General features: G+C 44.7%; 2 protein-coding genes across 10 annotated transcripts in view; one reads left to right on the plus strand and one right to left on the minus strand.

The window, feature by feature from the left end:
* The window catches only part of FANCL (FA complementation group L), a 1,272,502-nt gene extending 1,258,372 nt beyond the window's left edge, over positions 1–14,130 (plus strand). For all 5 annotated transcript variants that reach the window (XM_069608050.1, XM_069608049.1, XM_069608048.1 and 2 more), the window contains one exon: positions 13,442–14,130. In XM_069608050.1, the coding sequence (XP_069464151.1) occupies positions 13,442–13,477 (36 nt within the window). In that variant the 3' untranslated portion in view covers positions 13,478–14,130. The remainder of the gene's footprint in view (positions 1–13,441) is intronic.
* The window catches only part of VRK2 (VRK serine/threonine kinase 2), a 711,103-nt gene continuing 708,959 nt past the window's right edge, over positions 12,403–14,546 (minus strand). For all 5 annotated transcript variants that reach the window (XM_069608045.1, XM_069608044.1, XM_069608046.1 and 2 more), the window contains one exon: positions 12,403–13,802. In XM_069608045.1, coding sequence (XP_069464146.1) covers positions 13,527–13,802 — 276 coding nt within the window. In that variant the 3' untranslated portion in view covers positions 12,403–13,526. The remainder of the gene's footprint in view (positions 13,803–14,546) is intronic.

Raw genomic sequence — 14,546 nt, forward strand, 5'->3', positions numbered from 1 at the left:
TTACAACCAAACAACTACAGACCAATAACCACGGTGCCATTCCTGCTAAAATTACTGGACAAAGCCGCACATTGCCAAATCCAACACTTTCTGGAAACCCACTCCATCCTTGAGACTAGGCAATCAGGCTTCCAGAAAGGACATAGCACAGAAACAGCCCTGGTGGATCTGAAGAGCCAGATCACACAAATCATGGACAAAGGCAAGCCTGCTCTTCTGCTCCTTTTAGATCGCTCAGCCGCTTTCGATCTGGTTGATCACAAGACTCTCACCTCACACCTCATACACTCGGCCAACTTCTCCAAATAATCAGCTCTCTGGATCAGAGCCAAGAAAGTCTTCTCGGACATCGCCAACGCCACCCCCACGACTATCCACTGCGGGGTCCCTCAAGGATCATGTACTGTACCCACACTCTACAACTTGTTCACCAAGCCCCTCTTTGACAAACTCGACTCATACGGTATCACATACACGAACTACGCGGACGACACACAAGTACTTCTACCCCTCTCAGGATCATACAAGGAAGATGCCAAGGCACTCCACACAATCTATTCCATCATCAAGGCATGGATGGCAGTTCATGGCCTTTGCCTCAATGGAGACAAGACTGAAATCATATTAGGCCAACAGAACACCCCAGACAAACTTGACAAACTGTACGCTAACTTCTCCATTGACAATTCCATCATCCCCGTATCCACAGCCGTAAAGACACTGGGAGTATACCTTGACTCTTCACTATCTATGACTAGACAAGTCAGCGCAATCACTTCCTCATCTGCGCACACCACCAAACTCATAAAACGCCATCAAGCCTTACCTCTCTAAACCCAACTGCCTCTCTATAGCGAGAGCAACCATTGGAGCCAAACTGGACTACTGCAATGCACTCCTAGCAGGCACATCAGCCAAAAACCTAAACAGACTACATCACGCAGAACAATGCTCTCCGGGCCGCTCTTAATATCCCAAGAAGAGAGAATATCACCCTTGCCAGGCACTCAGCCCAATGGCTCCCGGTCAAAGAGCGGATCACTCTCAAAATCCTCACCCTCACTCACAATTGCCTCTCTCGCTCCACCTCGTCCTATCTAGCAGAAACCATCCTCCTCCATTCCCACCAGAACACAATATTCCAACCTACTCTGCATCCCACGCATCAAAAAAGCCAAAGCCGGAGGTCTAAGTTTCCCCTACATTGCAGCCAAGACCTGGAACGCTCTTCCTGCAGACATTAGAGCGAAAAACTCACTCCCTATTTTTCGCAGGAAACTGAAAACCTCATTCCTTGCAAAATAATTAGGAAATCATAGGAATCCATGTAAATATGCTGCACTGCTAATGTGTACATGTGTACTGTAAATATTGTAATTTGTATGTAAATACTGTATCCTGTGTAACTAAGATATTGTCTGTAACAAGCGCCACGATGCCCCTGGGCTGACGTGCGCTCTACAAATCTGAATAAATCAATAAATGGGAGCCCCCACTGTTGCAGCTTCTGACATAGCCAATTTCTATTAACTGTGTTGAATGCCTGGGAGATATCGACCCAGACCCGAACAAGCCTAGGGCCTCCCTTCTGAAACGATTTTTACAATGTTACACTTAGGATCAGGCCATTCAGAGTGGTGGATAGACCCGTGCGAAATCCTATCTGGTTCTTTGAGAGGATTTCCCGTTTCTTCACCCAGCTTTCTAGGTCCCTCAGAACCAACCTCGAAAATATTTTGCTGTCTGCATCGAGCAAGGCGATCAGGCGATAGTTTAACTGATCTGCCTGATCGCACTTTTTGTAGATTGGTATCACTATTGTTTCCCTCCAAGAATCTGGGAAGGTACCGGTCTTGATTATCTCATAAAAGAGATTGTAAAGAATGTGAGACCACAGCGAGATGTCAGATTTAAATATATGATTTGTAAGACCGTTGGGCCCTGTGGCCCTAGATCCTGATGACCTCTTTATTGCATCTCTTACCAGGTCTATGGTGAGATTGAGGACCCAGTTGCCTTATTTGGATCCAGAGGCTAATACATCCTCTGAGGGCTCATTAAGGGTAATAAAATGCTTCACCCAGACCTGTTCCTCTATGATATTACTCTGGGTGATCGCTTGTCTTACTTCTCTCCTATTCACTATGGACCAGAAGTTTCTATAATTATGTTTTCCCAGTGCGTGTAACATCGATTTGACATAGTTTTGGAATCGAATATATCTGTGATTTTCGGCCAGTGCCTATATTTGAGATGTAATCATCTATGCTCGCTATTCTACCAGGTTAAGATCAGTATTATTTAGCCTACGTAGTTCTTTCCTTAGTTCTCTTTTTTTTTTAGTAGGGTTTCTTCATGATGATTTTTTCCAGACCACTGCCCTAGCGGTCTGGGACTGTGTAGATCCAACAAAAATATGATATTCTGGATCCTTCATACGCTGCACCCTTTGCGTGAGTTCCTGGTTTAGGTGTGAACCGCCCAGTTCGAACTTTTACGAGACAATTATTCCCGCTATTCACACTTAAAGATGGTGCATAGTGTTCAACCCTACTCAATGTGATGACTTCTAGAGAGCCTGTTAACATGAGGTGATCCCTCCACCCTGTTGACTTGATGGTAAATTCTTTGCACTGGCTGAAGAGTTCTTTCGACAAAAACGTGTAGTTGATAGTAGACCACTGCGAGCCCCTCTTCAAAGAAGCTGTTGGTGGGACATTTCCTGCGATGTTACCATTGCCGTTAAGAGATTCCACTCATATAAAATGACAACCACAATTGGCTATTTGATGTCGGTTCCCTCCAAAGATCTTTGTCTATCTATTTTTTGATACACTGGCAATTTAAATCTCCTGTTAGGATAATACTCCCCATCTCAAACTGAATACGTACTTGGGACAGGACCTCGGCCAACCGATTCAGGAAGACCGGCAAGGGAAGAATAGCAGAATTCCAGTAAATTCCAGTGAGTCCTACCCACTTTAGTTCCCCTAAATTTGGTGGTTATGGCTAATATTCCCAGGGTTTCATCATTGACTTTCCATATGACTGAAAAAAATGAATTCCAGAGCGTGATTAACATACCCCCTGCAGGTCGCCCCTTTCCTTTGTGCGAGGCTAGCTGTTCTATTATAGTAAACCCATCCATCTTGAATGTTGGTTTTAACCAGGTCTCTTGTAGGGCTATTATATCATAGTTACCAAAAATCTCCTCATTCCCTTGTTTTTCAACGAGCTCGAGCCCCTTGTGTTCCAGCACAGCCACCTTAGATCTCTAGCGGCGAGAGTGAGGCATCTGCCAATCCCAATTTATGGAACCTGAGAGATAATCTCTGGTAGCAATAACCAGGGATTTTGGGGTTTTGTGACTAATTGAGGCAATTTTGTGTGACTATTATATCCTTTGGGTTGGAAATGGTGTTTTTTTTGTAGCATAATGCTCCCTTCACAATCCGAGCTTTCCAAAATAGAACTTCGGGGACTTTGTTTCTCTCCCTGATCGCTCATGGATTATGCCAATACTTCTATACCTAACGTCCTGAGTGCCGGTGCCACTGCTAGGATTGCTTTTGTTCCGAGCCTGGTTTTGAGGCCTATCTCTGTTCCACTATAATTTCTGGTAATTTGACATATTTGATATCCTGCGAGGAGAAAAGAAATAGCTCGTCTACTTGGCCTAAGATTAACAGTATTCCGCTCCTATTTAGACATTTTGATTTGTTCCTCGCATCAATATGTTTAATCCAGATTTTTGAGATGGCAAACGGATTCCGGTCAAAGTCAGATTCCTCGGCTGCATTCCTTGCCTTCCTCAAGTCATGCTTATCTCGGGGTCCCTCACCAGGCTCCTGTGGGTGAACTGAGTCTACTCCTCTCTCTTCCCCTGGTTGTGTACGATTCTTTTCTGATTCTGGGATCAACAGAGTTGTCTCAGTATTAACAGGTCTCTAGCCTAGGATTATCTCCTTCCTGCAGAACCCCAGTCGTTAAATCGTAAATGCTGTTATTCTCTTTCTTACTGGGAAGGAATATAGGGGCTATCCGTAAGGATTTAGGTGGGGACATTGTTTGGACCCCGATGGTAGTTTTAGAGCAGCCCCTCAACAGCATTTGAGTATCTGCCCCACTTTTTTTTCCCTTTACCATTTTTTGATGCCCCCTCTCTCTTTTAAGTATTTAAACCTGTGTCAGGTTGAGGATTGCATTTGGGGGTATTAGCAGTCGTTGAGGAATAATTGGATTTAGGTGGTATTCTGGGGCCTGAAATGGCTTTTACGAACTGAACTGTGGAAGATTTCTTTTTCCTAGGTGTTGTCTGGTTTTTAGATTTTTGAAGCAAAGCTAAAAGCTGTGATGTGGCCTGTTCCGCTACTATGCCTTTTTTCTTTTTCTTCCTCGTTGTTTTACCATTAGTTTTGTTTACCTTTTGGAGTCTGTTCAACCATAACACAATCCGTTTGGGCCAGTCGAAATGAATTCCTCTGACTGATTCGGAGAGAGGGATGTCATTGCAATCTGAAAATGCCCGCCTATTAATATTTTCCCTCACCCCATCCCCTGGACACGATCTTATTTGGACCACGTCTCGCAGGGAAGCAACTGTAACAGTTAAGGTGTCAACCGCATAGTGTGTTGTCAACCAGTTCCCCTGCATCACCTCTGTACCCTTTAGTTGTTGCTGGATTGCTGATTTAAATTCGGCAAGAGGAGCGAAAAGACCTTCATTGATGGCTGACTTCAGGCCGACCATGGAACTTTCACACGCCCCCACTTCCCATGTTAGTTCTAACAGCAGTCCTGAGTGTGTTTGTACTTCCCCTCTTAGTAACTCAAAGACATTTACCAGGGAATTGAGAACACAATTCTATGCTGGCAGCAAATGTCCATTCTACCCTCTGTGTTGGTCTGATTTATCCTCCCCGCTACTTTGAGACCCCCTCAGTCTTTCATCTGCTTCTGTCCTACTACCCTCAGTTATCTCTGATGTTAGCATTGGGATGGAGGCTAGGTTTGATGATAAGGGAGTTGATATAGTAGTGGGGCAAAGTAACTTCTTATATACTTTTTTTTGAAAAATTGGTTTTATTGGTTTTAACTGGTACATAAGCAGCGACATTTCACAGCACTGTCCTAAGCAATGTCTACAGCCGTTGCTTTATAACATCCCTCCTCCCCTACCCACCCCTCCCTCCCAGTGCCCACTCCCCCAACCCTGCCAAATGCACAATTATACCATCAACTCACAAATCTTACATATTTTGGAAGCCCCCCGCCCCCACCCTTGTTGGGGGTTAATCTGCTACTCTTACTTCTGTGGCTTCCTCAGCAAACAAGGTTTGCAACAAGACCTCCCATTCCACAATGCCGCCTCTGGCCTCTCCATGACTGTCCCACAACGCCCTCTTCCATGCCACAGTTTCCGCCGTCGCCCACTGTTTCAGATCCCACCACCATTTCTCCATTTCAGGCCCTCTGGGGATTTCCATGCCATAGCTATTCAACGTTTGGCTAGGATGCACGTCAGATCCTTCATTTTATGAACATGTTTTATGCCCTTGGGACATGGAAAGCGGCTCAGCAGGCATGCTCCCAGGGAAAGCACATCCAATTTCAACCCGCCCTTGTGCAGTCTACCCACCACTTTTTGCCAATATAGCTGTACCACTGGGCATGCTTGGAACATATGCAACATCCCTTCTTCTGTCGCTTTACACCTGGGGCACGCCTGTGCTTTCGTGCCAGGGAACCTTGAGATCCTCTGAGGCATCATATATGCCCTGTGTGTTCCCAGCAGTTGTATAAGCTGCAATCTCGCATTCTGTGACACCCACTTATGGTATCCCAGTACCTTTGCCCATTGTGCGTATGTGAATATAACTCCCAGATCTTCCTCCCATTTGCTCTTTACCACTAGCGGGGGGTCATTAGACAATAAGAGTTTGTATATTCACTACATGGTGTGCCCCCCTTGAGCTATATAATATAGAACGCCCACTACCGAATGTTTCCCCATTAATGCGCTATATGTGGTCCATCTATTTGTGATCTCTCTCTTGATAGTGCTGTGTAGCAGATATTGGCCTGTATTTATGCCTGTGTGCCAGCTCTAAGAAGAGAATGAATGTCGTATCTTGTAGTAAGTCCCCTATTGTGGCCACCCCGCAGGTTTCCCAATTTGTGTGTATTCCCATTATCCCCTGTGTTGAAGGTGCCATCAATGAAACCAAAGGGATCTGTGCTGAAATTGGGTCAGCGAGCCCCATTGCTGCTAGAGCTCTGTCGCACATTTTCACCCCTAAGTACACTAGGTGCGACCGTCAGCCACCCCGAGGCTTCCTGATCCCACACCAGTTCTTTCAGTTAATAACGCGACCCGGTGGGTTGTAACATCAATGTTTCCGGGGTATGGTTGTCACCCAACCACTCTACAACAAATTGTACCTGCCCCGCTATGTAATATAGTTCAAAATGCAGTACCCTAATGCCGCCCTCTGCATACGGCCTGTGCAACGACGATAATGCTATCCTATGGCGCCCATTTTGCCACAGAAATTCTCTACAAATACTATCCAGAGTTTTAAAGAAGGATCTTGGTATGCAAAACCGACATTTATGAAGAAGTGTAGCAATCTGGGCAGCAACACCGTTTTCAGCAGGGCTGCTCTTCCAATCAACGAAAGGGGCAGTCTGGCCCAGAACTTCATGGAGCTCTTAATGCCCTTAGGGCACTCAGCGTATTATGTATGTGTTCATCCCCTGGGTCATGATAAACGGTTACCACCAAATATGTAAATGTGGGAATTGTCCATTGTAAGGCTAGAACGGGCAGTGCTCTTGGTTCTATCTTACGCAGTCCTGCTAAGGGAAATGAGGCTGATTTGTCCATACTGATTGTAATCCCTGACAATTTCGCAAAGAGTGCCATGGCGTTTAGTAACAGCTCCAAATTGTCTTCTGGGTTTATACTATATAGCAGTGTGTCGTCAGCGTACAGGGATATCCGATGTCTAGTCCCGTCTATTTCACTGCCTGCCTCAACGTATTCCGCTCTGAGATATTGAGCAATAGGTTGCATGGCTGGGACGTAAAGCAGCAGTGATAATGGCCAGCTTTGTTTCGTCCCTTTCCCTCTTTCCCATGCCTCTGAAATGCATCTCCCTGTTTTGACCCTCGCAATCGGTTTAGTATATATTAACTGAACCCACTTGATACGTCTACCCAAATCCACACCTACACAGTGTTGCATAAAGCCAGTCCCATCTTACTAAATCAAACGCCTTGACCACGTCTAGTGTGGCTATGGCGCACAGAGTATCCCAGGATGCTGTGCTATCTATCACATGGCGTAATCGTTTCAGATTCCAGGACATACTGTTGCCTGGAACTTAGCCTGTTTGGTCTGGCTTCACCAGATTATGTAAGAGTTTGGGCGAGAGGGTCACTACTAGTTTTCACAAAAATTATGATTCACTTGAAGTAATCGCATAACTCAAGGGTAATTGGTATCATGTATTCAATAACCAATACGATTTCTGGTGCAATAGGGTAAAGTCTCCAGGACTCCAGAGACTAAAAAAACTGATATCTAAACAAACCAAGCCCATTTTTGCCAACGGGTAACCCTGTATGCACTCTGAAGAGACCAAAGAAATCCCAATGTGATTTTTAGGTGTCAGTGAGTGGTGCCTTAAGTACGGGCCTCACTCAAAGCACTGTTCTGTTTGTAAACTCGACAAAAGCAATGTAAACAATGTTGTATCAATTCACTTGATTTAAAGTTCAAAATGTAATATTGTCCAGGTTATATAGCATACCTTACAAATTAACAAAAAGGCATTGTAACTAAAGGCACATTTTACCAAAAAGCTCCAATATACAAGAACAATTGCCAACGCGTTTCGGATTACACATCCATCTTCAGGGCTTTAGAACTTAATGTTCCAATCCTTTCCTTGTTAAAATAGACATAAATTCTGCCATAGACCTAAAAAGGCAATAAATATACTATCTTAGTGTGGTTGTAAGGCTAGAACGGGCAGCGCCCTTAGTTCTATCTTACGCAGTCCTGCTAAGGGAAACCAGGCTGATTTTTCCATACTGATTGTAATCACTGACAATTTCGCAGAGTGCCATGGCTTCTAGTAACAGCTCTAAATTGTCTTCGGGGTTTTGAGTATATAGCAGTGTGTCATCGGTGTACAGGGATATCAGATGTCTAGTCCCGTCTATTTCAATGCCTGCCTCGATGTATTCCGCTCTGAGATATTGAGCAATAGGTTGCATGGCTTGGATGTAAAGCAGCGGTGATAATGGCATCCTTGTCTCGTCCCTTTCCCTAATTCCCATGCCTCCGAAATGCATCTCCCTCCTTTGACCCCTCGCAATCATTCTAGTATATACTAACTGAACCCACTTTTTTTTAAAAAAAATGTAAATTTATTTGCATTTTTAAGGCGCTCACACAGCCCACGGGCATCGAGGCGCTGTTACAGGAATTGTTTGTTTTTTTTAGTTGCGTAATTGTTTTTTTTTTCTTGGTTGTCGGCTCCACCTGATATAGGTCTGCCCAAATCCAAACCTACGCAGTGTTGCATAAAGCCGGTCCCATCTTAATGAATCAAACACCTTGACTTTGTCTAGTGTGGCTATGGTGCACAGAGTATCCCAGGATGCTGTGCTATCTATCACATGGCGTAATCGTCTCAGATTTCAGGACATACTGCGTCCTTGAACATAACCTGTTTGGTCTGGCTTCACCAGATTATGTATCACTTTTTTCATCCTATTTGCTAGTATAGATGTAAGTATCTTGTTATCCTGGTTGAGCATCGAGAGGGGCCTATAAAGAACTACACTCCGTCGGGGGATTGTGGGGCTTGAGAAGTGGTATAATGATGGATTGTCTCAGGCTAAGTGGGAGGACCCCCGCCTCGTATGAATCATTGAAGGTACTAAGCAAATGAGGGGCCAATTTGTGGGTGTATTCCTTATAGAATTCACTAGGTAGCCCATCTGATCCTGGTGTCTTCCCTGTCGGCAAGGCTACAATCCTGGTTATGCAGCTCCATGGCCTCGCCCCCTTTCCCCTGTGCTGGTTCCATGCCTGCTCCTGGGACCTGTTGCTTAGTTGTGGGTTGGTTTGGCTTCGTTTTGGCCGATTTGGGCGGCATCCAGCCTGCCTGGTTCACTATCAGTTAGCCACAATTGTTTACTGCCTCGTTTACTGGATTATAGGTGTACTTATAGGTGATCTGCTTGTGGCTATTCAATAACGTGGGCTTGTTGTATGTGACTCAAAGCAGGAGCTGTCATATCCCTCCAGATGTTGTCACTGCCACACGTGCCCCAGTAACTTCCAGCCACACGCTGCTGCTGTACATTTAATAGTCCCTCTTCCTCGACCTTCAGCCGGGATCTGTCCCGACAGTTCGCCTGGGTTGGCAGCCAGCTGCAAGCTGTCTGCTGCAGCGTGGACTTGGCCACTTATTGCCCGGGGGTAAAGGGCTGCCCTCCTTAATTTCACCACTCGGGTTGGTTCCTCCCTGTCCAGCCTCTGATTCCCTCCTCTGTTTGTGGTGTTACAGTGCTCTTGGAGGGCTTTGGTTGCCGAGCCCTAACAGCCCCTTTGCTTGCCCCAGGAGCTCCTGCTTTCAGCTCCTCCTCACTGCTGCGCTGCCTGGGTGAGTCGGCATATGGCCTTGCCTCCTGTGTTCCGCCCCCAGGATCCAGGGACTGTCGGGGGGCTTCGCGCCGCATTTGCCTTGTGTTTATTTCGCTGTTCGTATTACCAGAGGGAGCCTGTCTCTTCCCTCTGTGTCTTCTTCGTCTGGGCACGCTGGTACCTAGGCGTCCTTCGTCTGCAGTGTGTGCCCCTCTGTGGTCCACCTCTTCTACGGCGTCCTCCGCTGCCTTGCTGCCTGCTTGGGCGCTGCGGGCTCCTCCCGACCTCCGACACGCCTCCACAGTCCCCTTCGCCTCGCAACCACCATCTTGGTTTCTTGTGCAGCCAGCGGTCGGTTTCTTCCACGCTTCGTTTCTCGGCACCGTCAAAGGCTCCGTGCACCAACTGTCAGCGGTTTTCACACACACCGTTTTTCTGCTATATTGTTACAGTGGATCATACAGGATTGGACTGGAGCGGTCCTGAAAAACGACCTACTCCATGGCTGCAAGCCACGCCCCTCATCTTTCATTGTTCTTTTCATGGTACTAGCTGTCAATGTGAATTCTAATCCCTGCATACAAGAGAGTCTTAGGTTCGGGATGCTTATTCGGGGAGATCAGGACAGCTTTCTAGTGCAGTCTCTCTATCGTCCGCTGACAATTTGGACTTTACCTGGTCAGATGAGGGTCCCAGCTCAGACGACTCTGTGGGAGAGGGATAATTTCAAGGAGGTTTCCCTGTCACCTCTGCGTTATCAAGTTCAGGTGATCTTAGGTCGTCCTCCAAACCCCCACTCCTAAGATACAACATACGTGACATTTCAGAATTTACAATAATAAAGATACTGTAGAAATTGCTTCCCTCTCTTTTCACAATCAAAAAGAGTATTCAAGAATATTAATACAGTAAGAAAGACAATCTGGGCAGCTCAAAGGCACTAGGCTTGCAGTCGCAAACCCTCAATAAAAAAAATATAACTAAATAGTACTCTTCACAAACCTTCTTGAAATGCTGGCAATTGGGTCAAAGGTACTAAACGGCTGCAGTCACCAAAGCAAGTAAATATGATCAGAGCGCGAGGGAGGCTCAAAGGCCGCTAATGCCCACAGTCACCGCCCACAGAAAAAGAATAGACAAAATATTGTAAAAGCAGATATGTCTCTGTTTGGCCAATCTTCTGTGGTAAATGCAATCGTTTCAAAGGCACTCTACAGGCCCGCAGTCACCGCCGCCGGGAATGGCCAGTCAGTTTAACACTAGGGTGACTCAAAGGCTTCTAATGCCCGCAGTCACCACCTGACAACTAGAACTCGAAAGTCAAAAGTCCTAAGCGATCAGCACTTCAAGAGTTGCTGAAGTATGTGTCCTGAACTCGAGCTGTAAGATTATTAACTCTGCGTTGCCGAGACACTCGCAGCCCGCAGATACCGAAACTGGAAAGAGAAAATTGATGCCAGATGGCTTAGGCGCAAAAAGTAAGCATCAGCATCCCTGAAGTGACACTGTAGCACTTCTTCTGAGCAAATCCCAGGCCTTGAGATGCACATTTGAACCAATTGACCTCTGTGTGTGCTTTCAGTGTCTTTGGCCCTCATTACGACCCAGGCGGTAAGGGGTTTACGCCGGCATAAACTTCGCCGACCCTTACCGCCTGAGTACGAGTTCCCGTAGCGCCATGGTGATTTTAACGCCTTCTTTTTGCAGGCGTTAAAATCCATGGCGCTAAGGGACCATGGAGTTAATTACGCCACCGTTATGCCCTATGGGGCGAAAATGGGAATGGGGAAGGGTAAATGGGGATTGGGGACTTACCGCCCCGCCAAGGTCGGAATGGGGCGGTAAGTCCGCCAACCACCATGGCGGAGTTGGCAACTTAGCGCCATGGACCATGGTGCTAATAGCACCATGGTTCTCCGCCAAGGTCCTAATGAGGGCCTTTGTGTGTGATGTCCAGATGATGTATGATCTTTAGCAAGGTCTAGTGCCGCTCTTAGCACTCGAGGTACAGTGCATGCGATAATGTTCGAAGCTGTCGCAGTTCTCACAGTTTCTTTCCTTGACTGCAGAGAGTTGACTCTCGCATGTGAGACCAGGTCGCATAGTGCAGAAAATGATTTGGGTGCAGGTCTTAGGTTTACCAAAGCGCGCATCCGTTTAAATTGGGTGGAGGTAACCAGTTTCCTGCTGTCTGAACCGGATTTCTTTATCTGGGTATTTTAATCACACCTGGGTAAATAATACGTGTAGTGCGTTTGGCACGAGCGGAATTAAAAATAAACAAAGTTTATTTTCAAAAGAAATCTGTAGAGGATGCGAGAGTCCACCTTACTTTTAGTCAAGGGAGCAGCGTTTCAATCTGGTAAGGCTCCGTTTTCTCTGCTTCTTTGTCATTACTTTTTTCCCCCTTTTTAAAAAAAAAAATAGAAGAAAACTCAGGGGCAGGGATAGGCATTCCCCCCCCCTCCCCCGACTGCCTCTCAGGGCCTCTGTGCTCCACAGAGTAAGCAAGGTTTTAAGGGCTAGCTTCGCCTCTGCTCCATCAGAAATTCTAAACCGACTTGAAGCGCTGTAATCTCAGACCCTCTGCCCAGACTGCCTCTCAGAGCCTCTCTCCACCCCTCAATTCTCCACTTGCACAAAGCACACCATCTCTTACTCGCCAAGCTCACCCGCCAGTGGCAAGTGCACATTTTTGATGACTCAGTTACATATTTGTTTTATCAAAACGAACATGAAACTTTGATCCTGGTATTATCCAACTTGACCTTTATTAGCAGAATGGAGCAACTGTATTCTAGTTTTCAGGTCCAGATTCTTGCAAATTAGGGTCAAAACTACATCAAGTCATAAAGAACGAAAGTCCTCCAGTGTAAGGAAGAGGAATTGTGTCGCACAGTACAAAAAAGATAAGTGTCGCCCACATGCAAAGACATGGATGTTCGTTCAGCTGAAGGAATGAAGAACATATTTATTGGCATCTATCTACTCTTCAATTGTTTGGGAGATATGACTGGGCACTTGTTTTTAGGATGGATTTTTTAAAGTCCTTTCTTTTAGAAAGATCATTGAAATTCAGGCTGGAGGCTTCATAGCGAGCAGCAGTTAATTTTGAGCTTTATTGTCCCCCTCATGCCACGTCTTTGAGGAGATACTTTAATCTAACAAGTAATTTACACTACCAGAGCTTTGTTATATTTTCAAAGGTAAGGCTTCTTACCAGAATGCTCTAAAATGCACCACCCTGCTGTAGCCTGGGGCCAGGTGGCATCTTCCAGAGTAAGCCTCACATAAAATAATAAATGTATTGTAGTACCCTTTGCCTGTATTAAACAAGGCTTCACAAATACTATCTGTATCCTGTTGCCCATGTGTGCATTCATTTTGTAATATCCTTTTTCAAATGTCACCATGATCCTTTGATTAGGATGTATTCTGGAGTAACAAATTCATTGGAAACTCCATCAATATTAGGCAAGTACTTGATTATTTTTTTTTATGCACATGAAATCCAAGCAACTCAGGTCTTCTCGCAGGTTATTTGCTTACTGATGGCCATAGGCTTCACTGTGTCGCATCTTAAATAGAATAAAATGGTTAACAATATGTTTAAGGGTTGCAACTGTTATATGGTAAAATAGACACTCATTTTGCTGCCAGAGAAACAAATAAATAATAGTTGATACTCTTCAACTAGCATGAATGTTACTGTACAGATTCTTTCTTATGACATTTGAAGTGATTCAAGACAGTAACCTGTTCTTTTCTTATCTCTGACAGCCCATCGTACTGAAAATGTCAATTAAAAAACCTTAATATCCTAACTAAGGTCACAATATAAAGGAATGGAGAATCATGCATTCAGTCAGAGGTAGTGTAATGCGAGGAAAATTGCTATCAGAAGGACAATGATGGCTGTGGCACTGAAGGATGGCTGAAAAATGTATGGACTATTGGATACATCATTAACATTGTCCTCCACATTGGACTGTTCGTATTTGTACAAGTGGGAACGTGTGACAACATCCTCCACATCTAATTGTTCATATTTGTACAAGTGGGAATGATTATTTTCATCTGTATGTTCTTCAAAATCCGGAGTTAGTGTTCTATGGAATGGCATCCTTTGGTTTACTTCTTCCTGGAAAAGATACATATTATTATTTGCATGTATGGTTTGTGCATACAACTAGGCAATTTTTAAAGTTAAACTCTAGCCTCTGCAGGATACTCTAAGAAACCAATTGCCCTTTTGATGATAACTTCTACAGGAACTGATAGCATGTATACGCAGGCTTTGTGTGTGTGTGTGTATGGCTTTGTGTGTGTGTGTGTGTGTGTGTGTGTGTGTATATATATATATATATATATATATATATATATATATATATATATATATATATATATATATATTCCAGCACATTCCAAATGTTCTATACAATTAAATAAAGTTAAGTTTAAGCACTCTTGTACCAACTACGTGTATTGTCTCTTTTCAGTGATGGTGCTCTCATAACATCATGTTAACTTGGTTTTATCAGAAAAAAAAACCATACACCACAACTCAAAAATGTCATTTAAAACCTTAAGACCTAGTCTGTCGTAAGTGCCGCTGGCTCCGAATGTCCCACCAAATATAAGGGATGACCCTTACCAGGGAAACCCGTATGGGTCTACATCTATATCAAAAATCATATTTTTGTTATCCCTTCTATGTCATTCTCTTTTTCAAACGAGCAATCGGGAGTCCCAAGAAGTTTTCTTTATTAAAAAAAAAGGAAAAAAGCTAAGATCTTGAAAAATCTATCTTCAAACAGTTTATTGTATACATGCTAGTTTAGTCAATCATAGCTTATCTAGATTGTACACATGAAATCAAGTCCTG

The sequence above is a fragment of the Ambystoma mexicanum genome, chromosome 4q (assembly GCF_040938575.1).
Source record: "Ambystoma mexicanum isolate Mex_15411 chromosome 4q, UKY_AmexF1_1, whole genome shotgun sequence".
Taxonomy (NCBI): domain Eukaryota; kingdom Metazoa; phylum Chordata; class Amphibia; order Caudata; family Ambystomatidae; genus Ambystoma; species Ambystoma mexicanum.